The sequence below is a fragment of the Temnothorax longispinosus genome, chromosome 4 (assembly GCF_030848805.1).
Source record: "Temnothorax longispinosus isolate EJ_2023e chromosome 4, Tlon_JGU_v1, whole genome shotgun sequence".
Lineage (NCBI taxonomy): Eukaryota > Metazoa > Arthropoda > Insecta > Hymenoptera > Formicidae > Temnothorax > Temnothorax longispinosus.
In genome coordinates, this window is record NC_092361.1 from 20,602,799 (window position 1) to 20,629,788 (window position 26,990).

At 37.3% G+C, this 26,990-nt stretch overlaps 8 protein-coding genes across 9 annotated transcripts in view; 3 read left to right on the forward strand and 5 right to left on the reverse strand.

The window, feature by feature from the left end:
• Positions 1-511: 511 nt before the first annotated feature.
• LOC139811691 (polypeptide N-acetylgalactosaminyltransferase 1-like) lies at positions 512-4,218 on the forward strand. Its single transcript, XM_071776034.1, has 10 exons — positions 512-891; positions 1,026-1,442; positions 1,732-1,920; positions 2,056-2,222; positions 2,493-2,667; positions 2,793-3,123; positions 3,254-3,439; positions 3,502-3,750; positions 3,840-3,983; positions 4,060-4,218. Exons 2-10 carry the CDS (start codon positions 1,237-1,239, stop codon positions 4,207-4,209), a joined length of 1,797 nt encoding a protein of 598 aa, XP_071632135.1. The 5' UTR covers positions 512-891; positions 1,026-1,236; the 3' UTR covers positions 4,210-4,218.
• An 80-nt stretch (positions 4,219-4,298) lies between these two features.
• On the reverse strand, positions 4,299-8,694 carry LOC139811689 (F-box/LRR-repeat protein 4-like). The gene is made up of 8 exons (XM_071776033.1): positions 8,437-8,694; positions 7,069-7,316; positions 6,846-6,948; positions 6,297-6,747; positions 5,984-6,209; positions 5,541-5,898; positions 5,104-5,464; positions 4,299-4,948 (listed from the first exon to the last, which is right to left on the reverse strand). Exons 1-8 carry the CDS (start codon positions 8,438-8,440, stop codon positions 4,606-4,608), a joined length of 2,094 nt encoding a protein of 697 aa, XP_071632134.1. The 5' UTR covers positions 8,441-8,694; the 3' UTR covers positions 4,299-4,605.
• Positions 8,695-9,099: 405 nt separating this feature from the next.
• On the forward strand, positions 9,100-10,612 carry LOC139811697 (COMM domain-containing protein 3). Of its 2 annotated transcripts, none has more exons than XM_071776045.1 (4): positions 9,100-9,257; positions 9,392-9,683; positions 9,769-10,043; positions 10,181-10,612. In XM_071776045.1, exons 2-4 carry the CDS (start codon positions 9,551-9,553, stop codon positions 10,346-10,348), a joined length of 576 nt encoding a protein of 191 aa, XP_071632146.1. In that variant the 5' UTR covers positions 9,100-9,257; positions 9,392-9,550; the 3' UTR covers positions 10,349-10,612. The 2 variants fall into 2 exon arrangements, with proteins under 2 accessions (XP_071632146.1, XP_071632147.1); XM_071776046.1 differs by having other exon boundaries at positions 9,103-9,292.
• A 439-nt stretch (positions 10,613-11,051) lies between these two features.
• On the reverse strand, positions 11,052-20,620 carry LOC139811686 (uncharacterized). The gene is made up of 5 exons (XM_071776029.1): positions 20,248-20,620; positions 19,005-19,126; positions 18,752-18,904; positions 18,302-18,669; positions 11,052-18,216 (listed from the first exon to the last, which is right to left on the reverse strand). Exons 2-5 carry the CDS (start codon positions 19,123-19,125, stop codon positions 14,491-14,493), a joined length of 4,368 nt encoding a protein of 1,455 aa, XP_071632130.1. The 5' UTR covers position 19,126; positions 20,248-20,620; the 3' UTR covers positions 11,052-14,490.
• A 1,078-nt stretch (positions 20,621-21,698) lies between these two features.
• On the forward strand, positions 21,699-23,211 carry Rpl30 (ribosomal protein L30). The gene is made up of 4 exons (XM_071775720.1): positions 21,699-21,804; positions 21,904-21,951; positions 22,506-22,651; positions 22,989-23,211. The coding sequence occupies exons 2-4, from the start codon at positions 21,931-21,933 to the stop codon at positions 23,164-23,166; spliced, it is 345 nt and encodes a 114-aa protein (XP_071631821.1). The 5' UTR covers positions 21,699-21,804; positions 21,904-21,930; the 3' UTR covers positions 23,167-23,211.
• LOC139811424 (uncharacterized) lies at positions 23,204-25,121 on the reverse strand. The gene is made up of 3 exons (XM_071775718.1): positions 24,496-25,121; positions 24,034-24,416; positions 23,204-23,951 (listed from the first exon to the last, which is right to left on the reverse strand). The coding sequence occupies exons 1-3, from the start codon at positions 24,506-24,508 to the stop codon at positions 23,277-23,279; spliced, it is 1,071 nt and encodes a 356-aa protein (XP_071631819.1). The 5' UTR covers positions 24,509-25,121; the 3' UTR covers positions 23,204-23,276.
• A 183-nt stretch (positions 25,122-25,304) lies between these two features.
• On the reverse strand, positions 25,305-26,964 carry LOC139811425 (uncharacterized). The gene is made up of 4 exons (XM_071775719.1): positions 26,592-26,964; positions 26,270-26,491; positions 25,813-26,195; positions 25,305-25,729 (listed from the first exon to the last, which is right to left on the reverse strand). The coding sequence occupies exons 2-4, from the start codon at positions 26,271-26,273 to the stop codon at positions 25,526-25,528; spliced, it is 591 nt and encodes a 196-aa protein (XP_071631820.1). The 5' UTR covers positions 26,274-26,491; positions 26,592-26,964; the 3' UTR covers positions 25,305-25,525.
• LOC139812130 (bifunctional glutamate/proline--tRNA ligase-like) overlaps positions 26,438-26,990 on the reverse strand; it is a 5,730-nt gene continuing 5,177 nt past the window's right edge. The window contains 1 exon segment of the mRNA XM_071776752.1: positions 26,438-26,491. Coding sequence (XP_071632853.1) covers positions 26,438-26,491 — 54 coding nt within the window.

The window sequence follows — 26,990 nt, forward strand, 5'->3', positions numbered from 1 at the left end:
TCCTTTAATTCGAATTTCAGGCTTACAAAAATGTAAAATACAAAGGATTAGAGAAAGTTGCAATAGATAATGATCTTCTTCGACATTTCGGCCAAGGAAAGCTCTATCTCAGATTAAAAGCGTTTAGCCAAAGAGCCTGTTATTAAAAAGACATCCAGTGATTTTGAAACACCCTATTGTTACGATATTTTCCCTCTAATAACATTTACTCTGTTGCATGGAATTAAATACAAGTTTAACTTATATGTAAACGTGCGTATATATGCACATGTACATTTAGAAAGTTCTTTTACCCAGCAAAATGTAAATAGTATTGATTTTATGTACGAATTTTACAAAATTTTTACTTTTCCTTCTTTCTAATATAAGGAGCAAGAGAATTTCAATGCTCGAGATTCTCAGTAAGCAAAATATGTTAGCGGATATATCATCAGTTTGTCAACAGATACGAATAGCAGAATATCGCGGATTGACTGACGTCAATCTACATTGAGCCTGATCGAGCAGAAGCCGTCGTTTCGTAATCGTCATTTACACGGGATATATTATTCAAATGATTACGAAATTGGGGATGGCAGATTTCGCACGATTTCCGCCGTTATCATTTTATTAGCGGATTTCGTCGTACTTGGCGTTGTTTTTGTTGCACTTGCAGCAGTTCACAATCCATTATATGACAGATCTAGCTATCAGCTGGGTTGATATGACCCACCCATATGCTCAATTCCGCAAACTTATATGAAAGAAGGAGAGAAAGAAAACGCGAGAGATAGACACGCGTATATTAAATGCACAACCGGTTAGAGCGGTTCCATTACACAGGCGCTGATACATGCTTAAATTTAGCCTTTTCCTCTCTTTCGTCCTTTTTTCCTTACGTTCGTTAAGCGAGTGAGTATATCCGGCACACGTTGCGTTAATATCGCAGCATATGTGACGTCTCCGCCGCATTAATGCGATATTTTTTACGAATGTACGTACAAAGTGGCTCGCTTTCACGCTGTACTTTGATTCACCTGTTGCAGATGTGCACGTGATACGAGCGGAGTATAGGACCTCGCTCATCCGACAAGTGTTGCTCCGCCATAACCTAGCGCAACTGACAGCTGTGTCTTATCAACAATAATTACAACAGCTGGCATGCCGCCGGTTGTTCGGTAGTTCACGTCAGGATGGTATATTCTGACGGTACATCTGATGACACGTCCGACGGTATATTCCTGAAGGAGAGAGAGAATGGCGCTTACCCGTCGCAAGTCTCTGGTGAAATTGTTATTTTGCACATTGTACATAATCGGTATTCTGATCATTGCCAAGCAATTATTTCGTGCCAATGACAATCCCAGAGTTTACAAGGAGCAGCTTCCATTCCCGAGGGATGGCAATAACTCTCGGAGGCAGAAAGATGTGGATATTGCGTTACAAAGGTTGCAGGTGGAGAGGTAATTTTGTTTGACCTATAGAGATTCTATAATAAGAGACCGGCCAGTTTTAGTCAAAATCCTGCGAGGGAGAAGGATATACATTCATATTTCTTTCTCTTTCTCTTTTGACAGAACTGGCGGGACAATAAAAACTGGCTGTCTTATGGCCAGGCTCTAATTCACTCTAGTTTGAGACCTACTTTTCTCAACTCTATTGCAATTGCAATCTGTTTATCTGTAAATCTTACATTAATTATTATTTTTTTAATTTTAAATTAAAATAATATACTAGTTATTAATATTTTAGATATGAGCAGCAGATATCAAAATTGGAACGCAACGTTGTACCTGGACTCGGGGACGACGGAGAACCCGCTTATCTATACGGAAGAGATAAGGTTCTAGGTGAAGCGGCACTTGCGAAAAAAGCGTTGAATGTCGTCCTCTCAAATAAGATATCGTTGACCAGAAAATTACCAGATGTACGCAACCCCCTGTAAGATTTTAATGTGCATAGTACGCATAGCGTTTGAAAAGATATTTTTACATAAATATAATATATGTAGATGTACGTATAGAATATCCTTTCTCTTTTGTATTTCTAAATGGATGTGATATTTACTGATTCCAGATGTGCAAATCTTACATACGATAGATTATTACCAAGTGCTAGTATAATAATTATTTTTTATAACGAACCATGGAGCGTTCTGTTACGCACAGTGCACAGTGTCTTGAAGGGTTCTCCGCCAAATCTATTAAAAGAGATTATTTTAGTGGACGATCACAGCGAGGAAGGTATCGAAATTAATGTAACTAATATATAAATCAACATATTGGTGATTTCTTAAACTGTATATCTGCTATTGGCTATTTATGTTACATTATTAGACATCATTTTAGATCTAGCAATGATATTCGCAAATGCCATAAAATGCTCTTTTTATAAAATATAATCGTTACACAAGAATTATTACATAAGAATGATGTAACCATTTGGCAGAATGCAATGTGTTAAATAATTAATGTTGTATGTAAAATATATTTTCTGATTGTGTTAATTTGTAGAAGAACTTCAGGGACAATTGGATTATTATCTTTCGACGCGTTTACCCGCCAAAGTAAAGCTACTGAGATTACCGTATAGACAAGGATTGATACGTGCTCGTCTACATGGGGCTAAAATTGCTAGGGGCGATGTTCTCGTCTTCCTGGATGCACATTGCGAAGTTATTAAAGACTGGTATTTTGACCCGTGATATCAATTTAATTAGAAGATACTGTTTTTTCTAGATACTGTTTATTGAAATAACTTTACATAAAAGAGAAAGAGAACTTTATTAATACATGCATTTTAACATAATGCAGGTTACAACCTCTGCTACAGCGAATAAAGGAGAATAAAAGTGCTGTACTAATGCCAATAATTGATAACATTTCCGAGGAGACATTAGAATACTTCCACGATAACGAGGCGTTTTTCTTTCAAGTTGGTGGTTTTACATGGTCGGGACATTTCACGTGGATAAATATTCAGAAACCCGAGATCGAGTCGCGTTCCTCTCCTATATCGCCAACTAGGTCTCCTACTATGGCAGGCGGTCTATTTGCTATTGATAAAAGATATTTTTGGGAAATTGGTAGTTATGACGATAAGATGGATGGCTGGGGAGGCGAAAACTTGGAGATATCCTTCAGAGTGAGTAAAATTTCTCCAAGTACATTAAAATTATATGACGTAGGTTTATTACTACAAGCATGTACGCTAAAAATTTTATATTGGTTTAATGAGATTTTATGTTCTTTGATAAATTGATAATCTTCAACAGATTTGGCAGTGCGGTGGTACTCTAGAAATCATTCCTTGCTCTCGCGTTGGCCATATATTTCGAAACTTTCATCCATATAAATTCCCAAACGATAAAGATACTCACGGAATAAATACTGCCCGTTTAGCATTTGTATGGATGGATGAATATAAACGATTATTTTTACTTCATCGTAGTGAATTCAAGGTGAGATTAAAATATTATGTAATCAAGATCTTTGCATCTGTATAGATAAATAATATCCGTAGGACAATCCAAAACTCATTGGCGACATAAGCAAACGTTTGGAATTGCGGAAAAAACTCAAATGTAAAAGTTTTAAATGGTATCTCGACAATGTTTACCCGGAAAAATTCATTCCCGATGAAAACGCAATAGCTTACGGCCGTGTCAAATTGCGCAATAGACGACTGTGTTTAGACAATCTGCAACGTGAAGAAGATAAACCGTACAATTTAGGTTTATATAATTGTCACACCAAGTTATATCCAAGTCAGGTATGTAAATACTGATACAGATTACAATAACGTTAACGCATCTGTGTTCGTGTTTAAATCTAAAGATTTGTTATATTTGGGCAATTTAGTTTTTCTCGTTGAGCAAGTCCGGCGAATTACGGAGAGAGGAAACATGTGGGAGAATATTGGATATTGATGCAAAACCGTATGCGCAAATTCAAATGTCTGACTGCAACAGTGAGAAAGGTGGAAAGGAATGGGTATTAACGAAGGTGCTACATTAATTTCCGACATTAATAAGCGCAGTACGATTCACGAGTGATTAAAATGTATTATTTTTAACCATAGGACGGCAGGATAATACATGTGGAAACTGGTCTCTGCCTCGACGGTACTAAACTACATAGCGATGAGAACGTACGAGCGACTCGTTGTAGTAATGTACCAGATCAATTCTGGAAATTTGATTTCTACTCTAATAAAGTGCTATCTGCATAGCGTATCGTGCACTGTGTATTCGTTACTTTTACCATATACTTTGTTCCTCGTATGTTAAGAAAGAAACATTTTTTTACCCTTTTTACAAAATATATTCGAATTGTCTGCAAATGTTTAAGAGATCGTTATTATGTTACATTTATTGTCATTAGGAAAATTAGTTTTACAGACTATATATTTTAGATTTAGAAAAAACCTGCGACATAAATTATAACTGACTGACTATGATAAGAAAGAAATAATATATATTTGAGATATTTCGATGTTTGATTTTGACGCCACTGTACATAATCAAAAACTGAGAGAATCTAGCAGGCAAAAATATATCAGACAAAAGTTGTATGGTCTAGAGGGGAACAAATAATAGTAAAATCCACTTTTTTTAGAGAATGATCTTTAGTTCAAGCGAGGGAGTATACGCGGGGTTTCGGTTACGAGAACAGACACGTGTGGGTATTGCTTTTCCCACTGCTTCGCCAAGCAGCGACTAATATTGCAGCACACAAGATGAAATTTTTGCAATTCGAGACATTGCTCGAAAATGATAGAATATGTTAGAAATGAATTATACGCTATGTTACATCTATAAAGATATAACTGTTTCAAGTTTTTGCACTGCGCTAGTAATCCCAAAGCGTAATCGGTGAACCGAATCCTGCTCAAATGGACTTCTTCCAAGGACTCTCGACAGGAGGAAAATAAACTGCAGTAGTTATTCTCATCACTATTGTACGGGATTCTGTAACAAAATTATATAAGTATTACAGTACTCCAATCGCAAATAGAAAATCAATGTAACTTTTTAAAGATGCTTGCTAGAAAAGCAAACATACAAATTTCAATAAAGAATATGGTAATATGTACTTCAAAAGAAAATGTAGCACATATACTTACCGAAGGTTCACTTTTCGTAAATTCTTACAGCCACCAAGGATTTTAATACTTTGCGGTGTAATATTAAATACGCCTGCTAAATTTATTTTTTCCAAGTCTCGACACGAATTTCTCAACTCTAATGCGACTCTTTTGTAATACACTTCGGCTTCTTCCGAAATTTCAAATGAAAATATAAGATCACATTCGAACCGTTCCAAATTTAATTCACGCATTCCTTGATTTTTTTGCAGTATTTTACAAAGAGTTTGATGTGTTATACATGTAACACCAAGACTTAAATGTTCCAGCCGGCCATCTAGATTCTCGAGATATGAAAAGCCTTCTTCCGTAATGTCTTGACATCCCCTTAGATCTAATTCTAAGAAAAATATGTATTGGTCAGAAACAATTTACCTATAATCTTGATAATCGCGCGCGCGCGCTCGTATACATACCTTTTAATTTTTTGCATATTGTTGAAATTTTGAGTAGGACATGATCATTAACAGATCTGCATTGACCTAATCGTAAGTGTGTTAAATGCTTCCCGCAATTCTCAAAAAATTTTTCGAAAAGCGAAATAGAAAAGTCGCTATGTGTAAAATCTACCCGTTCCAAATATTTACATCTAGGCATAAAGTAATTAAATATATTATTAATATATATAATAGGCATATCGCGGGTATTTCGCACGTTCAAACATGTATAAAGTCTAGAGTCCTGTGCTATCTTATTGAAGCGCTTATTTACGCAGCTCACGCTGTATAACGTCATTAAATCCAAGTTCATTAATATTTTTAGTAATATTTCGTCCTGCAAAAATAAAATATAAAACTTTAATATATGAGATAGCATCGCAATAAATAATATGAAAAATAGACTTTTTAGGATACTTTACAGGAAAGAAAGATAAACTGTAATGTGACAGCTTTCTGGATTCATCCGAAGAGAGTTTTATACGCTTCGAAGAACCAAGATCATTTTTTGGTAATTTCTGATTATGATGTTTTGAAGATAATATCCTGGAAACATAATCAGGGATGTCTTTCCAAGATACTTTTGTACGTTTGTAATCATGATAACATTTTTCCCCATAACATTTTCTGGAAACCTCTTCTATATTTCTGCAAATAAAGTCAAAACAAATTTATTTTTATCATTAAGAAAATAAAAAAATATTGAATATTACTTAATGTCGACGATTGTAATACCTTTCATAAATAATACAATATTCAGAAACATTCTTTCGAAGAGTGCATATATCCGAGTGTGCATTTCTATAATCTGGTGTCAAATTATAAACATCCTCCTGATGAAGAGCTGTGCAGTTTATTCTTTTTAGCAGATCAGTTAAACTCTCTCCAAAGTTTTTGGAATAGATCTTTTTCGATGTTCCAATAAACATCACAGCATCTATCGCTGTTTCATAATTCATTATGGTGTTCTTAAATTCCAGTCTGAACGTTCTGGTTTTGAAGTTACACTTTCGCAATGGTGGCGAAAATAGTCTTGCTGTCTGGGGCACAATCTGAGGCGATCCCTTCCACAATAGATCCCATTGACCACTAGGTTTTTGAGCCCAAATTTTAATTACATTTCCAGGATTATATATTTCGTATATAGAAATTCTGACTGGATATGCACATGTATCAAACGCGATGTCTTTAAAACAGAAAATATAATTATAATTTCTTTTCCACAGAAGCGTATCTTCTTTAACAATATTTCATATTTTTATCAATTCAAACAATATTACATACCGATATAATTACTGATATTTTTGTTCCTAATATCCCTTGGTGTATAATCAACTTCTGCTTCCTCTCGCCATGGGGATATTGAGATATCCACGCCATAATTTTTCTGTATTAAAAAATCAGAAAGTGTCAAATGTTACAAAATTTTGTAGCACAAAGATAGATTGCAATTACTTTCTACAGGACAATTAAATAACAGAAAATATAAGGAAATTAATATACGTACCATAACGAACGTTTGTGGAAAATCTGCTCCATAGTTTGGAAAATGTTTAGGTATCCCACATATATAGTCGACATACTTATATATGTTAGGATTATTGTCGTCGCAATTGTCAAGACCACAAAATTTCTTCACAAATTGATACCTGAAGGTAATATCATCCTTTCTTGCGACGAATCTGCCGAGGTAGGGATATTCAGTGCAATGTGAAGGATAACAATTTAGTATCTCATTCCTATCATCTATCATCTCTGAAAGAAAATGAAAGATATGGAGAATAATAATTTTTGAGCTTTCTTTAGCATATGCTAAAAAATGCTGCGTACTATAATATCTATTATAATTATATTGTAAAAATTAATAATCTAAATTTATCTTGCTTGCTTTCACTTTGTCAGTACTAACAATCAAAAGTATAGCCAGCACTTTGTCCGTTCATTAAAATACATCAGCATACAAACGCTATTTGTTAGCCCGGTGAGCCGATCGGTAATCAGCGCGTATAGTGTGATCAAAATTAATTTTACAAAATAATTGTATTTAACAATTTTCAATAATAATTCTTGATTAGTAATAAATGAATTTCGTATATTTTTATCTTCATTTAGAGAGAAATAAAGATAATTTCGAATTACATTGATACTGATTTCAGAAAGTAATCTTAATCGGGCATTAAAAATAAACCTCTTTATTTAACAGAAATATGAGAAATATGAGAAATATGCGTAAGTACGAATAATGTTTTAAAAAGTTGTATAAATTAAACAGGATTTATGTTACATCAATAATATGCAGGTGTTTTGTAACACCTATTAATGGTAGATTCTTGAGAAAATCTGAGATATCGTGAGCACGTGCTCTCTGTGTTCATTTATCACCACGTGGAGGGCCGCAGGAGGAAGTGATCCGCGCAAGTTCAAGACATCGCGGTCATACACATACAATTATACATACACACATACACTTACACATTCTCGAGTTTGAAGTCTTACGAGTTTGCGAGTTTACGAGTTAGTTATACACCTACAACGAATAGAATAATGGCCGTTGCAAATCCGAGAGGAATGCAGCGCTAATAATCAGGCAAGAAAGAAGAATCATCACGTGAGCACCAAAGAAGAAACGAGAAAAATTGCAAAAATTACTTATCGCTGCACTTACGTTTAACTTTTCTAAATAACTAATATTTTTTAAGAATAATGTATATTTTTTTGTCATTTAATATATTTTAAAATATATCAATATATGTAATACCGATTATATAAAGTCAAACATATATATGAATATATAACGAATAAAAAAAATTATCGAAACTTTGACGGAAGCTGAATAAAAAATTAATCGGAAAAATTAATCGGTTTTTATACTCACCCATTGTTTATGCGAAGTAGGTTTGATTTTTTTTCTGTATATAAAATAAAAAATCAAGGAAGAGAGAAGATGCGGGAACACGTGGTGAGCACACGCTTCTACAGACTTCGTATAGAACGTACCAGACTGCGGGTGCTGCGAGCAATGCGAGCACAGGCCATGGGCACGGGGTGCCAGTGAAATGGGGTTGAAAGTTTGAAAGAGTGAACTGGAGGGGTGAATAATGAATGGGGGTGAAGCACTGGTGGGGACTGGGAACCACGTGGGACTTGGGGAGGGAGATCAGTGCCACTCGTGGTGTCACCTATCGATACTTAACTGTATCATCTGCTTAATAATTTGGTAATACAGAAGAGACATTTTAAAATAATGTATGAGAAATAATATACAGCTTCTAAAGAGAGCTATATACAATTAGCTCCGCTATACAAACAGCTTTAGTTTAGCTCCAAAATTGTGCTAATACTTATTACGCACTTTTTCTGCTTATATTTGGACTTGACTACTTACCATGTGTGTACTTGGATCATTGAATTGACTTGAAAATTCCAAATAATGTCCAGCAGACAGCAGCACGAGTGGTCCATAAAAACATGGCCGACGATTCAATCCCCCTCCCCACCAGTGCCTCAACCCCGCGCCGACAAGTTGACAGGGGTGTTTACTCCTTAACCTCCATGGATTGTCTCAATGTATACTGTGCTTTTTTATTATTCTAATGCAGTCTAGTGTTAAAACACAAACCTCGTGGCTGAAGTTCAGATGTGGCCGACGTGGGTGATGTTCAGACGGATTTTAATTTAAATCCCTTTCGAAGAAGGGTGAGATATTACAATTTTCTGACATTTCAGTAAATGTGAGGCATGGTTATATGAAATATCTATATAAAATACTTATTATTATAAAAAATTACTTAATACTAATTAATCTAATTTTTGTTTTATCTCTATTTTAGGCAAAACCATCGACAGTAATTAAACAACGTCCCCAACACATTAATCGATTAATCAGTCCTCATGATTTTCAAAGATTTAATTTAAATCATTCAAATTGTTGGAATACATGTGCACAAGCTAATATTTGATGAGAACAATTGATACTATACTATGTCGAGATGGAACTGGCGAAGGAAATTATCGACGGCGTAGCAGACATCCAAAATAGCAATATTTTACCCGAAGAAACGTTTCTACAATTATTAGATATTATAATGTTGCATATTTCTAAGAACGTTAGCAACGGAAAAAGTAAGTAGGTCTCACTATAAGGTTTATCTCAATATAAAAGTATTTGAAATACAAATTTTTATATAATTAATTATATCTTTTGTAGCTGCTGTCGCTAATGTATATCCATCCAAGTCGGATCTGATAAAAGCTGCTTTCGCCAATATATCTTGCCTCTTCATAGAGGCTGCTCGACACGACTATGATGAAGAAAGTCTGAAACATTTCCTACACAATGAACATATCGATGGGCAAAGAATTGAAACGCTATGTAGTAGGTACATAAACAACAAGGAAAATATCCAGACTCAATTGGAATTGACAGGAAATAACTTACCGCACGTAGTGGACATAGATTGGCGTTTACATCATTGCGTTAAGGTAAATTCACTATCCTTCAACAATGTTATGTTGATCCTATTACTTCGTACAATGTAATTTCAACAATATAAACATTTTTCGTGAATTACATTATGTAATCTGTATATATGTATAATTAAATATTGTATTGTTTACAGATGAGCACTCATTTTACCAACGTACCAATTTATAACATACGAGTGAGTACAAAAGAGTGCAATCAAATGAGACATGTAACATTTACGTGTACCGTACAACAACTGCAAGAGTTGGTGCACAAGCTGAAGGATGTTGTAAGACACATTGAAAAAATATCCAATATATAGATCTGATAGACGATTATAATGTGCAATTTAGAGATTCTTCAACTTTGCTTTGACAGCGATTTGTATATATGAAGGAGAAATGTTCTATATTAATAATACAGTTTTATGTAGGTGCAGTCAATTATATTTTTGCATTATTAGCGAAGAGAATATCTTCTAATTCCATATAGAATTATTAGTTTTATATGTTTATACATGTATATGCACATACATGTACACATATATAAAAACTGATTAAAAATACAATATATTTTCTATTCTGCAGCCCAGTATTTATCTAAAAATTTGTTTTTGTTTCGACGGAAAGATACATGCTGTGTGGTTATATCCTTTTAATTAAATATATAATTATATTAATTAGTAATTCTTTCTCTATTACTATGTAATATATATTTTATAATCGTAGTACACTATATACAAATAAAATTAGCATATCTAAGAGAAATTGATCTCCAACCATAAAAATTATTTAAAACTTCACTTTGTTGATGCTTCTCTCAATTCACGTTTGTTTGCTTTTTCATCGATGCACACAATCGTATAAACGGACAATACAATGCATAAATATATTATTAAAAATGAAGAAACATATGGATTAGATGAATAGAGTTGAAAGAAAATAGAGGGAGAAATAAAACGCAGAAAGAACAGATGAGGAGGAGAAGAAAGAGGGAGAGGAAAGACAGAAAGAGAGACAGAAAAATATTATGCATTTACGACTAATAATTTTGCTTTGTTAAAATATCTTTTTCATCTAAGATGAAGTAACGTAATGATCACAGTATTTAATTGTCAACTAATTTTTTTGTCGTAATCATATCGCATATACATTTTATCATTTTTATTGTTCCATATTAATTATTCGATATATGACAGGATAAGGCCTCGGACATTTCACTACCATTAGCAGTCTCTTCGAATATTTTCAAAATTACCCTCGAAAATTATATTACTTTCGTTTTGATACTGGATTGGTCTGAAAGTGAGAAACCTAAAATTTAATTAAAATAGAATGTGCTCTAGTAATTATGAATACTCTAACTGATAACATTTTATATAGTTGTATAACTTCAATAACAAGAGTAATTTTAAATCGTTAATTCCATTTTAATTTTCGTTTTTCCAAAATTATTATCTGTTACAGATCACTAATTGATACAGTGGAAAGCAAAAATGCTATCGATTCAAATAGCAAATAGAAGTGCTTTCGAACTTTTTCCTCTACTAGTCTCTTTTTTTTCTTCTCGCTGTGCTTTTTTATTCAACGATAGATTGATCTACTAAAGAGAAAAAAAGCTCCATCCAAGTGCAATTCAGTCTCTCTACGTCGAAAAAAAGATAGCATTTTGGCTCTCGATTGTACAAAATGACATGTAAACTGAATTTTATTTTCACATACTTTAACCGATATTGCATTAAATACACATTAAGGATGTTCTGGAGGCACCGACCCAACCAAAAGTATGGAGGAAATATTAAAAACATCGATATTAATTCTCCAGGGATCTAAAGGCAAAAAATGCATATAAATAATTGGGGCAAATAGTTTCAAATTTTGTTGCTACTTATGTGTAAAATATCATTATATTGGTAGCATTTTTTGTTTACACTTTTCTCTGTAAAACTGCGATATTAAACAACTGATAACTTTTTATCTAAATTGTGAGTCGATCTGAAATTTAGCCTCGATATTTTGAAAGAGGATGCAGAACATGATATTAAATTTTCATCAACTTCGTAGCATTTTGACAAACCGTCCAGAACATCCTTAAAAAATGTTGTACAAAGATGTATTATCTAAAAAAATATTAAAATTGGAAATAAAATTGTTTCTCAGAAACATTATTGCATCATATATATATATAAATATAGTACAATCCTAATTCCTTTTAATATACATAAATAAAGGGCCTTTCAAAAATATTCAACGCTGCCAGACTATATAAATTTTTTTCATCAATCTTATATGATATAAAAATGTATAATTTAAATTTAGGTAACATTATTATTAATTTAATTAGATCAACTATACTTAATACTTTTTTATACACATATCTAATGTGCTCGTGTGTGTATGGGTACTCTCTTCCTACTATGAATAATTATGTGTTCACACGTTCCATAAACATGTTTTTTTTCCGTAATTACATTATTTATCGAAAAAGTGATTGCAACACTTTTAGTTACTTAACGCTAAGGAATAACTTGCATCCGTTTAATATGCACAAGAACGCACATTATATGTTATTAAGACATTATAATGCATTATACATAACGCTATTAACAAATTAACAGCAAGCATATGCACTAAAAGATACAAATCATATAGTTGATTTAAATATATAACTTTACAGATAACCTGTTTTCCAAGTGCTCAGTGCACAACTTATATTCATATCTGTGAAAAAAAATAATTATATTATATATGTTTCGTTATGTTGCAATATGTAATATATGTGTAACGAAGTAAGAAAAACATGACATAGAGAATGTCCCACTTGAAACATATTTCACTGCTTTTTTTCATACTATGACACGATACATATGATCGTGGCGTATCAAAATAGTTTCACATATTTTAATCAAATACCGTTTAACAATTTAATCATTGTATTCAATATCGAATAATATCATAGAAATGGCTAAAGATCGCGGTGGTAAAGAGTTACGAACGTCCGTTAAACAGAAATCGGTTTGAAACTCATTTGAAATAAAAAACAAATATATGGGAGAGACATAGGGAATAAAAGTGGGATCTTAGATACACATCTATACATGTATGCAAGTACAGTAACAATGGTGGATTAACGTCAATAACGTTAATATCAGTGTTAGATATGCGTATGAAAATTCAGACGACCTCATAATTATGTCATTAACGTACACTTATAAAATAATATATTCAACATATTTGTCATAATAACTCATTTATAATATAAAATAATTAGATCTTTTGCGATTGCTATTTACAGAAATATACAGATTTCTAACACGTCGTGAAACATCTTCAACAATGGTCATAAGTGCTCTTTGCTCCTTACATGATGCACATGTTGTAAAAACTTATCAGCATCCAGCTTCATAACCAGCTTATCTTCTGACATTTTTCGTAATGCGCCGGCAGAGATGGCATAAGCACAATTTTTACAAATATCCAAGTGTGTGTATGTGTGTGTGTGTGTGTATATATATATACACACCTCAACTGACCTTTAATGTCCTCATATAATAATCATTAAACTTATCTTAAAAAGGGCTATTGGACTATAAAATAAAAAGCATTCCATTAAAAAAATAATAATAATAAAATTAACAGTAATCGTTTCCACTATATCGCATCCCGAAAAGAATACTGTCGCTACTCAACAATTCACGATTTTCAGGGGAGAGAAAAAACAAATTTAATTCAATTTTTTTGAATTGTGAGATAACTAACGCAATTTCAATTATGATATTTTGTTATAATAGGTCTAATTCCTATTGCTTACTAGTGAACACTCTCTGTACTTGAAGTGAACTAGGTATACATTTGCAATTTGGCGAAAGCGAGAAGGAAAGTTCTAGTGCAGTCCAGCACAGCAATAACAAAAACAGCCTAACATAACTTATATACCGTTTCTTGAAGCGGTCTACCGTGATTCACTTGTCAATTAGCTTGCGATACTATTATCCAAGAAATCGCGAATATAACTGGCTCAAAAGAAGAACGACACTTTATTAGCCCCGTGCAACGAATTTCGCATGTAGACTTGTGACACTATCATAACATAGATAATTTTAGGCACTTTTTATAATTAACTCAAAATCAAAATTTTTTTTAGTTACGACAGTATTCTTTCGGGCTACTTTTTCATACGTCTTCAAATTTTGCTAATAATCAAATCGGTTACTTTATACGAATCACTCTGTATGTATACATGTATCATGTATACAATATGCATACGCATACACACACTCAATCGTGCGGTTGGAAATGCTAGATTCACCGGCAGTAAACGTCAGAACATGGGCCGTGTATAAGCTTGTTACAGGATTCATTCTACACTTAAGCCGCACTGTGCCGAATTAAATGCCACCGAATACGCGTAGCGAGACCTTTTGCAACTCGCATCTAAAGATGATTAATCCTTCTTATCTCACGATCACGTCTCCGCTTTACTTTTTTGTACTTCAGATTTATTACCCTGTATCTGCTCACCGCTCTTGCCGAGATCTTCGTTCTTGGAATCATCCGCCGGCGAGTCGTTGATATTGGCTTGAGTGCTATTCTTCGGAATATTATTCCGTTCTTTGGACGAGGGCCGTTCTACCTGGCCGTCTCGTTCGGTCGCCTCCGCCTTCGTCGCCGTCACGTCGCTACTACCGTCCTCCTTAGATTTCTTACTCGCGATTTGTTCCGTTGTAACGTCGCCGTTGATCTTGGCCGCTTGGCTCCTCTCCCTTTTGTCATGCAGGCTCGCAGCGTTCTCAGCGGTCTCGACGCTGCACCTCGTCTCCGTAAGCTTCGCTTTGGAATTGTCCTCTTTACATCGCGCGGCCTCCTGTGTCTTCCGCGCTTCCGTCTCCTTACCCTGCTTTCGTTCATTGGTGCCGTTCGACGAGTTCTCGGGTGTCTCCGCGCTCGTCGGCAAATTGAGCGACATCGACATCGAGGAAGAGTTCGGCTTCGGCTGCGCCTCGACGTCAGCGTCGCTCGCGGTTGACGTCTTGACGACGTTGGAAGTCGAACTCGGCGACAAGCCGCCGGTCTTGGATAGATTGAACGCGTTTAGCTCGCGTTGCAGCGACACGGACACCGGCACCGGCATCGATACCGGCACGGCCACGCTCTTGGAGAGCAGCAGCGCGACGCTGTCCACCGTCGACGTGATCGGCGACTGTGACTCCGTTTTCCCGAGATTGAACGATGCGGAGGAGATCGAGCTCGGCGAGGAGGCCTTGGGCGACTTCGGCGAGGACGAGTGCGTGCTAGGTGGTATTCTCTGTACCGCCGGCGGCTGGCCGACAACCGGCGCGTAACCGGTGGTCTGCGGGATGTAGCTCGACCGTTGGTACAGCTTGTTGATCGAGGGCGGTAGACTGCTGTGAAAGGCACTGGGAGGCGGGATGCCGATGGGCGACCGTATCAGGGGATTCGGGAATCGGCTGGCATCTGGGAACGGGGGTGGAAAGTGAGAATATATGATCCGGGGATTCGTGTTGGGCGTGGGAGACGGTATGAATGGATTGGTCGACAGCATATTTACCGGGGAGTTCCTCGGCGATATGGGCGAGCCGGTGTTCCGGCATATGTCCCGCGAGAACGGGGTGTTCTGATAGCTCCGTGCGTTCGGCGAGTAAGGCGGCGGCGAGACGATCGGCGAGTTGATCGTCGAGACGATGGGCGACAGGGTCTTGGGATCGATCTTCATCATGTTGAGGGTGGCGCTTTTCGCGTTGGCCGTCGACTGCTCCTTCTCCTTCGTGTCGTTCGTCACCCCGTACATGGGTTTCACGCCTGACGCGGGATTGCCCAGGTACCGCGGCATGTTTCGCATCTTGAAGATCTTGGCCGGCTTAGACGGGATCTGCTTGTTCGCGCCGTCGGATACGGAGGTCTGTGCCTGATTCTGCATCTCCTTCGCCTGATTCTTCGCCGCCACGTAGTTGTTTTTCGACAACGTGGGATTCCAGGACTTGGGCGGGTCGCGCAGGGTCTTGTACCCGACCGTTCTCTGCTTCGTGAGGAGCGCCAGTCTCTGGGTCGCGTGGGACGACGCCGGTGCCGACGACGTCGGCACCGCCAGCGCACCGGCGGACGTAGACGTAGGTAAGGCGGGCTTGGAGCTCTTATTTTCCATCGTCGCCGCGTTGCTGCTCGGTGTATACACCGGAACGTTCGGGATGTTCGGTATATGCTTGATCGCCGTGTCCGAATTGGGCAATAACGGCGTAGAGTTCTTCTTACCGCTTATTCTAAGCAGATCCGGCACGTCCGCTTTACCGTGCGCGTCCATTCTGTTCTTCTCCTTCGAGTTCTCCCCTATCTTCGCGCAGATATCGTTGATCTTCGAGCCAATCGTGTTGGAGCCGATTTTCGCGCAAATCTCATTCAGATTGGTACCTTTCGCGGTCACGTCCTGCTTGCGCATGGACATCTGCTTCATCAGCGATATGGGGATCGCGTCCGGACACGGAGGTATCGGGCATGATGTTGACATCGGTTTCGACATTGCCGTCGTTGGGATCGTTGCTGTTGACATGGCCGTCACGGTATTTACATCCTGACCGACGTTACCGTAGTTATTCTTCAGCGACGTGGGTATGGAATACACATTTATGGATGACGTTTGCACGTTGAACTGAGGCAACGGGCACATTTGGTTGTTGGACGTTGAACAAGCAATGGAAGGCGTCCCTAACGGTTTCTGAGGTATGCTGCTGGAATTTAGTGCTGATTTCAGAACGGCCGAGTTGGTCACGATGTCGTGAAGCGTGTAAGGGAATGTCGACGTCGTTTGACTGATCGTGGATGTGGAAACGTTCGGTACGGTGGACGCGATGTTCTCATTCACCGCCGCTATATTGTTGCTCTGTAATCTCTGATTGGCCACATCGGCGGCGTGACTCGTTCTCGGGACAGATTCCGTCGACGTTTGTACGGGTGAGTTTCTTTGCTCCAGCAAATTCAAAGCTTGCTGCAAATCGATGTTTATACTTTGATTATCCCTCTCGTCGGGAGCTTTTTGCTTGTCAGATCCGGACGAAGAGTTCGAAGTATTTTGAGACGCCACCGCGGACGCGGACGCTGACTTCTGCGAAGGAGTCGCCGTCGAAATTGATACTTTACCCGTTACACTCCCGCAGTTCGTTTGCGCTTTCGCGTCAGTAAGCTTTGTGTCTTCGGTCGATGATTTTACGTCAGACTTCTTCGCACTTTGTTGTTGAACAGTCGCTCGCTTCTCCTTCGGCGCTCTCTTGGAGTAAGTGTTATTAACTTGACCCATTTTCGGTTGAAATTGTAATTTTACGCTCAACGCGTCAATTTTCGATCCAGCACTTCCCATCTTTGCCTCGTTCGAACTTTTTATGCATTCCTTCTGAGTCTCGGCCTGGAAATCTGCGTTATTGTTGTTGTTATTTATCGACATTTTTTTCGCATGCGCATCTGTCTTTTCCGTGTCTTCAATAACAATTACGTTCTCCTCCGTAAATTGCGTCGCTGAGTGACCAATGCCTTTTTGCCCTTGCGAAACCGTCTCCGATTTATCTTCGACTTTAACGCTTTGATTGGGAATTTTTACTTCTTGTGCGTCCTGTTGCAGTTTTGCAGAAGCTGTGCAATTTCTCGTTTCACTTGTCTGCCTCGTTGCAGTCCCATTCTGCTGATTAGTTAGCGACGTACAATTCGAGTTAGTCGATAAATTGTCGCCTGTAAACTTAATGTCATTTGTAACGAGGAATGCGTTGCTCGTTTCAGAAAATATTGGAGTCTTTGTCATTTGTGCGTCAATAATCAAAGTAGACGGTATTATTTCTACAGAAGACTTAGATACACCACAATTTTCTATTTTCACTGAATCCGCTTTATTAATTTCCGCAATGGAAGTTATAGTCTCCCCTCCAGTTTTTTCACCTTCCAAATTCTCAATTCCTGCCTCCCTCTTGACTACTGTACTCGATATATCGGTTATGCTCATCACACCTGTTTCCGATATTTTTAATTGCACCTCTTTCCACTCGCGTTTCAACGACTTCTCGTCCTTCAGATCTATGGAATCGATACCAGCGTCCATTAACGATTTATTATAGTTCGCATTGTCTTCCGATAATTTCAGGCGTTTCGAAGATGTTTCAAATATCCTATAGCTTAAATGTAACGGTACTTTCTGCAACATAATAAATATAGTATTAGCGTGGATAAGTATGCCTCTTAATGAAATTAACGTAACGTTAAATGAATTGAATACATACCCGCCTCCAATGATAGATATACATCACATCCATTAATGTATAACTACTGCATAACGGTTCCTCTTCGTACATTACATCGACTCTATTTGCATCACCAAGGCCGTACTTGGCCCTTATTAGTTTTTGTAAATGGAATATAGTAACCGCTGCAGGACACCGAAAGTATCGCCTTAAAAGAGATTTCCCAGCATTCGTCTCATTTAAATCTTTTGTACAAGGATTATAGTATTCCAGGGACAAGCTGAGAGATTCATCCGGAGAATATATGTGCGAGTCTGCAGGTTCTCCACGAGCTTCCGGAGGCATCGCATCTTGACTACACGCCTCTGGATGTTTCGCATAAAATTCTCTCCGACATCGCATCTCGTCTGAAACAATATTTTTCGTCATCGTTATCATACCTAATGTGATAAAAAAGTCGAGTCTCTTCCCATTAAAGAAAAAGCATACTTTGATAACATCCAGGTACCAGTTTATAAACAATATCCTGTAACATATAGTCGGGACGTATATTTAATAGCGGCCTACTTTTGTGAACCTGTACCTCGCAGATCGGGCAATACTTGTTATTCGCCAAATATTTAACGATGCAACTTCTGCAAACTGTAAAAAAAAAAACATTAGAAATCTTACAGTAATATTATATATCCAGCTATTAGTTATAGCTCGAATGCACGTAGCGTTATAAAAAAAGATACCGTACATGAGTGTAAACATTCTATGATGGTAGTCGCATCGATAAAATATCCACCGCATAATTTGCATGTCAAATGTTCGTTAAGTTTGGCCAAGCACGCTCGACGTCCACCGCTCTGCCCTGACATTCTATAACACAATATTCAAAAATAAACATCAAATATATCACCTTTGGTACATGAGTAAAATTTAACAAAATGTTAACCATATCATCAATTATAATAGAGATAATAGAATTTAATCATTAAATCAATTTAATAACATAATACATGATCTTAATCGTTATCTACGTCACATTTCCATATTTATTTATTTATAATTGAAGGAATGTATAACCAAATTACTAATAAGTCCGAACTCTCGCCAGCATATAAAATAGATGTACTTTTTGAACAATCTACGAGTAACTTATATTTAATATGAGACTTCGATTTTTATAAAATGTTCCAAAGTGTTCGAAATCGTGTCGTTTAAGATAGCAAGTGAGTCAATAGCTGAAAGTCACAGAAAAGAATAAAAAAGTTGAAAAATTAAATCTAACGTAACATGTAATAAGATTTTTTCTGTTTTCCTTCATGCAAAAGTGCAAGAAGACAATGTTATGATAAAACAACTATTTCTTCAACCATTAGAAGGTGAATCCACTTAATTGCACCGTTACATGAAAACTTTTATCTAATATTACCCAATATTACGGTAAAATTGTGTTATAAAAGTATCTTGTTCTACGACAGTCATCCACGTATACTCTCTATAAACAAATATACAAATTATTACAATTCTGTCAATACGATAAGCGTACGATTAACATGTCATCATCAAATTAACAGGCGTGAATCAGTGTACCTTAATTTTATAATACAAAATATGCGTAGCTGATACATAAACCTGTACCATCAACGTAACCAAACTAAAAGGAGTATACGGTACAACAGCTGCTAAGCGCAATCGACATGATTGATCGGAGCAAACGCGAAGGATATACAACAAGATTAATAGGATTAACGGAATCAGTTATGACACCATTTCTTTTCGACGGGAACGGCGATCGGATAACGGTTCACAAAATTGAGGGAAAAACACACACACACACACACACACACACACACACACACACACATTAGTATGACCGTGATACGGGTCGATCCGAGATCACTTTTTCGACGTCTCGCAAGCGTCGAACAAAAATATTTAATTACTCGGCGTCGCTCGGCGCGCACACGCCGCTAAAATGCTCCGGATGGACTTACGTGACGAACGAGGCGAAGAATCCGTCCGTTTTATTTAGTAATCGTCATTTGGCCTCAAAAGTCAGGAAAGTTGGGTCGGACGTAACTTGTCACGGGTTGCCATCACGGGTATACGTCCTTTAGAGACCTCCCCCGTCGGGTTTTTCACATTATTCGCGCGACGAACACTTCTCGCGGATGAACGTATACGGAGGAACGGCAAGGCGGCGAGACGATGCGCAGATCGAATTCGCCCTCAGCGGCTTGTATTCATCTTGAAGTGGACCACCGTGCCGAAAACTGCGCGTACGACGGCAGAACAAAATGGCGGATAAACAATCGTACTACGTGCAGTACGTGCGACACTCGGGAAAAACATTGCGCAGCGCCGCAAAATGCAGACGGGGATCCGGCATCGAAAAACTTCCGATGTCCGGCCGATAGAGAGAACGAGCGCACGGCACAAAATGGCCGTGCGTAATTATTCACATGAATTAGCGCGATTAACCAATCGCGAAATCAATTTGGAAGAGCCACATTGCCGCATCCGCGTTGCATGTATATCGGGATTCGCGATTCGCGGTTACCTGCACTCTGTTTTGCGTAATGGCTGTTACACATGAAGTTTATCTGAGGAGTCCCAATTTTTAATATGGGACATTTGAAAATATTTAATATATATATTGTACGCAATTTAAAATAATTAATAATATCAAAAATATTTAATAATCTTTGCTTTATAATTCTTTAAGTTCCTTGGATGTAAAAGTCAGTTAAAAGGGAATAATACTGAAAAGAGTAAATTACAGTATGGAGAAAGACCGATAAAATCGACTAACGAGATGAATATAATATTCAAACGTTGAGAAAAAATAAAAAATCAAAGTGCAAAAGGTGCAGTAAAACAATGGCCGCGTTCAGCAGACACAACTGTTGAGTTCGTCTTATCAACACTCTGCGTTGATTGGTTGGTTCTAAAAGTAAGAGCCAATCACGTTCGACTGCTACTCAGCAGCTTGGTCTGCTGAACGCGGCCAATCGGATTTCAAAAGTAGCACATTCATTGAGAGCCAATCAGATTATTGGACAACTACAGCTCGGTCAAAGTAATATGGCCGCGTTCAGCAGACACAACTGTTGAGTTCGTCTTATTAAGGCCATTGCACGTGATCAGTTAGTTTAAACGTAAGTAGTGAAATGCCACTCACTGTCTATTTTTCAAGCGCAAGGAGAATAACGACTGGATGAGTTAGCTTAACCTACGATTAAGCTAAACTTGTCACGTGCAATGGCTTATTACACTCTGCGTTGATTGGTTGGTTCTAAAAGTAAGAGCCAATGGCCGCGTTCAGCAGACCAAGCCGCTGTGTAGCAGTCGAACGTGATTGGCATTTACTTTTAGAACCAACCAATCAACGCAGAGTGTTGATAAGACGAACTCAACAGTTGTGTCTGCTGAACGCGCCCAATATTTGGCTTCGATAGGTTCCTTTCTACGTATCGTTCACAACTCATGGCTATTCGTGGACAAGTTCCCTCTTCCCTCGTTCATTTTTTCAGCGTCTGTCTCGTCGGAAGGTACGTGAGATCTAATTAGGGTTCCAAACGTACATATTGTTGCGCGCATATTAATTGTTTAAACGTATAAAGGATTAATAATCGCGAATATTGTTACAGCCGCGAGAAGAACTGCCGATCGCAAAAATGGTGGCTCAGAAGAAACAGGTAATTTCACCACCGCCGCACCCACGTGCTCGGCCACGAATATTCTCGTAGCGAAGTTTAACGTTAAATTATTTCAATACATTTATTAATTATGTACTCTATTATAATATTACTATTACAATTATTGTAATGCACGCGTATCGTATTTGTGGTTATTCTCCAATTAAATGGATTGATGGAACGAAGCTCACGTGTAGTAGGCATTGGAACGAGGCTACGGTCAACGTGATGCTACAAATGCTTCGAAGCATTCCTCTTCTCTTTTTCTTTCAATGAAGAAAGAAGAGAAGAAGAACGCTCCAAAGCATTTGTAGCGTCACGTTGACCGTAGCCGTAGTCACGGCAGTTTGGAACGAGTTGGCTTACGTGAATAGCATTCATATTGTTCCTTCTAAACTTTATTTTCGTCTAATGCTGGAGATTTAAAAAAAAAAATTTCATTTTCTAAATGTAGCGAGTACATCAGCGTTCTAATTGACAATTTGTGATCTAACTTCTTGTTATCTCTATGACGCTAAGCGTATTTAATGAAATTTTATCGCTCGATTGTACAGAAAAAGGCTCAGGAGAGCATCAACACCAGATTAGCACTTGTCATGAAATCTGGTAAATACGTCCTTGGCTATAAGCAGACTCTGAAGTCTCTTCGTCAAGGCAAAGCGAAATTGGTCATCATTGCCAGTAACACGCCGCCGTTGAGGTGAGACTGAGAAGTAGCACTCCTTTTGTACTCAGCAAATTGACATATGTAACAAAGACGTGATTTCTCTTAAATCGATGAATTTGATGAATTTATAAGTATAAAATTTTCTCAGTATATCTAGATATATATTTTTGAGAACTAATGGAATATCAATTAAATAAATAGTCCATATTTTGAAATTGCATAAAGTTCAGCGATACGATTGTCAATTTGTGCATTAAAAATCGAATAGGAGTACTATGGAGTAGTCTCCTGCCCCTGCTTGTAAGTGCGTGGGGTTTTTAAACCGTAACTCTCGTAATGTTCTAAAGCACACTTTGTCTGGATTTAACAGGAAATCGGAGATCGAATACTACGCGATGTTGGCGAAAACTGGCGTGCATCATTACACGGGGAATAACATCGAATTAGGTACAGCCTGCGGTAAATATTTCCGTGTCTGTACGCTCTCGATCACAGATCCCGGCAATTCTGACATTATAAAGTCCATGCCGACTGGTGATCAGGCGTAATGTAAATTTTTAATCTAATAAATAATACAAAAACATCTTAAAAAATTATTTTCTATTTATTTTCGTCCTCAAAATGTAATTTATATTAGTTTATATTAAGCCAAAATATTTTATATGAAAGATTCATGTACCGTAGGTATATGTTGACCATCGTTCAACTTGCTCGCGCATTGTTCTTCCAAGTGATTCGGTTTCTTATAATGACGATGTATTTGACCCTGCGCTGGACACGTCGATGCCGCATGATTCGTACCACATTTTGAGCAACTTGTCGTGGAGGGGCATTTCAACGAGAAATGATTTCTCTCGCCGCACTTTGTACACAGTTCGCCATATGCCGGGCAATGTAAATCAAGATGATTCATTCCACATTTAGCACAACTGTATATGTACTTAGCTTTATGTCTATCCGTGAAATAATTTAATTGTTTACACTTGTTACATTGGGCACAAAACAACAAGTGTAAACAATTTCTCCAAGCCGGGCATCGGTTTCGTTTGTGTTCCATACTCGATCGAGTATATTCCACTCCAGTGGGCTCGGCATAGGGAGAATCCCGCTTTGGTGTTTCCTCGATCTTTTGTGCCATTAAATCCTCACACTGTTTCCAGAATAGAATAATCTCGTTGAGACCCAACGATTGCAAGTACGGTATGAAATTTTCTCCTTTACTTTCTATGAGAAGCGCAGCTTTTCCCGTGAAACGTTGAGCACTTATATCTTGTATAATTTTCTCCTTCACAATTGCTGCTGGATCATCGTGATTCCACGTAACAGCGATAAACTGCAAAAGTTAAATGTACAAATAACTACAAGAATTGCATTCGAAAAGTATACGGTCATTACACAGGTACTTCCATACATACTATCAAATCATTGATGTATCTGTCGATGTCTTCGCCGCCTCTTTTTGCATCTCCATACATGCAGTAGATATCAAATCTTTTAATTAACGCAGTTATATCTTCCTGCTCGTTCTTGTCGTAGAAAGTGAATGTTCTATGGATCTTTTGCCCAACGGGACCCATACGATTTAGAAGCATGATACCCCACAAGTGTCTGTTGTCCCCGGCTTTGTCGATCCTCCTCAAGTAAGCAAGGAATTCGTTCTTCCATGAAAACCAGTTTGCAATTAGATGATCCTTCGTAGCAAATATAGGTGGTACTGTTACAGCTGTGACCGTAGATTCATTAGGAAATTCTGCTTGCTCACTGTTAACGGGCTCTTGCACTTGACTAGACAAACTACCTAAAATTTTGTAACGATACTTTTATTACAAAAGGAAGACAGTATTAAACGTTGTCTTATGTATCTTATGTATAATTACCTATTTTTTCCATTATCACTAATCACTCCGATATTTATACGTATAAAAGAGATTTTATATTCAACTTTTTTTGCGGAGAGAGAGAAGAGAACTTGCAAACAAATGTTTTTAACATTGTCAACAAAAAAATAAATTATCTTCACTACGATAGATACAGATAAGCGTGATAAGATAAAAGAAAGAAATGGTAAATCCCATTATACAGATGAGGCAAAGGTCTGCATATGTCCGGTATATTTACGGATCGTCGAATCACCTGCGCATAACTGCAAAACACTACTGATCTCGTTAAACTCTTGATATATAAAGAGAAATAATTATATTGTTAATACTAATTACTAATTATATCTAATGGATATTGCGTTTGAAATACGGACGGAGAAACGCGGCGGCCAATCGCTTTCCAAGTATTCGTTTTATCGGGGAAACTGAAGAATGATTGGCCACCAGTGACGACTCATCCTTAGGTCTCGTGGTCTGGATTTAACAGGAAATTGGAGATCGAATACTACGCGATGTTGGCGAAAACCGACGTGCATCATTACACGGGGAATAACATCGAATTAGGTACAGCCTGCGGTAAATATTTCCGTCTCTGTACGCTCTCAATCAGAGGTCCTGGCCACGTTCCGTAACGCGCATATGCGCGCATTTTCTATAGTAAACGTTACGCATACTATAGATAAATGCGCGCATATGCACGTTACGGAACGCAAAGTATGGCAATTCTGACATTATAAAGTCCATGCCGACTGATGGTGATCAAGCGTAATGTAAATTTTTTACCTAATAAATAATACGAAAACATGTTGAAAAAATTTTTTCTATTTATTTTTATCCTTAAACTGCAATTTATATATATATACATATAAAATAATTCTTAATTTTATACAAAAGAATAACAATAACAATTAATATTAGTTTATGTTAAGATAAAATATTTTATACGAAAGATTCATGTATTGTAGGTATACATTGACCATCGTTCAACTTGCTCGCACATTGTTCTTCCAAGTTTCCTCGATTGCTTTTATGCTATTAAATCTTCACACAGTTTCCAGTACAGAATAATTTCGTTGAGACTCAACGATTGTAAGTACGGTATCAAATTTTCTCCTTTACTTTCTATGAGAAGCGCAGCGTTTCCCGTGAAACGTTGAGTACTTATATCTTGTATAATTTTCTCCTTTACAATCCCTGTGGGATCAACATGATTCCATGTAACAGCGATAAACTGCAAAAGTTAAGTGTACAAATAACTACAAGAATATTGCATTCGAAGATATATAGTCATTACATAGGTGCTTTCATACATACTATCAAATCACTTGTGTATCTGTTGATGTCTTTGCAGCCTCTTTTTTCATTTCTATACATGCAGTAGATATCAAATTTCTTAATTAACACATTTATATCTTCCTGCGCATTCTTGTTGTAGAAAGGAAATGTTCTATGGATCTCTTGGCCAACAGGACCCATACGATTTAAAAGCATAATACCCCACAATTGTTTCTTGTCTTCGGCTTTGTCAATCTTCTTTAAATAAGCAAGAAATTTGTCCTTCCATAAAAACCAGTTTGCAATAAAATGATCCTTCGTAACGAATGCAGGCGGTACTGTCACATCTGTGACCATAGATCCATTAGGTAATTCTGTTTGTTCACTGTTAACAGATTTTTCCAATTCACTAGATGAACCACCTAAAAGTTCGTAACGATACTTTTATTATAAAAGAAAAACAATATCAAGACGTGTCTACATATCCTATAATTACCCATTTTTCAAATAATTACTCTAATATTTATACGCATAAAACGGTTTTTATATTAAACTTCTTTACAAAGAGAGAGAAGAGAACTTGCAGACAAATGTTTTTAACATTGGCCGCGTTCAGTCGTCTTATTAACACGCTACGTTGATTTCTTGGGTCTAGAAGTAAGAGTCAATCACGTTTGATTGCTACTGAGCGGTTTGTTCTGCTGAACGCGGTCATTGTCTGCAAAAAAAAATTAATTATCTTCACTACGATAATATAACACAGATAAGCGTGATAGCAAAAAGAAAGGTGAATTCCCCAATGTTCACTATATACAGACGTGAGACAAAGATCCACATATGTCGATAAATTTACGGATCGTCGAAGCACCTGCGAATAACTGCAAAACACTGATTTTAGTTGCTCTTGATATACATACAAAGAGATAATTATATTATTACTAATTACTAATTATGTGTAATGGATTGTGTGTATTGCATTCGAAATATGGATAAAGGACGCGGCAGCCAATCGCTTTCCGCGTATTCTTTTTACCGGCGACGCTGAAGTATGATTGCGGCCACCATCAGTGACGACTCAAGCGGGGAGCACACACTTCTGCATAACGCATAATGCGTAAGCATAAAAAAATTGATTGGTCCATACACATGTGCATAAGGAAATAGACCAATCAATTTTCTTATGCTTACATATTATGCGTTGTCCAGAAGTGTGTGCA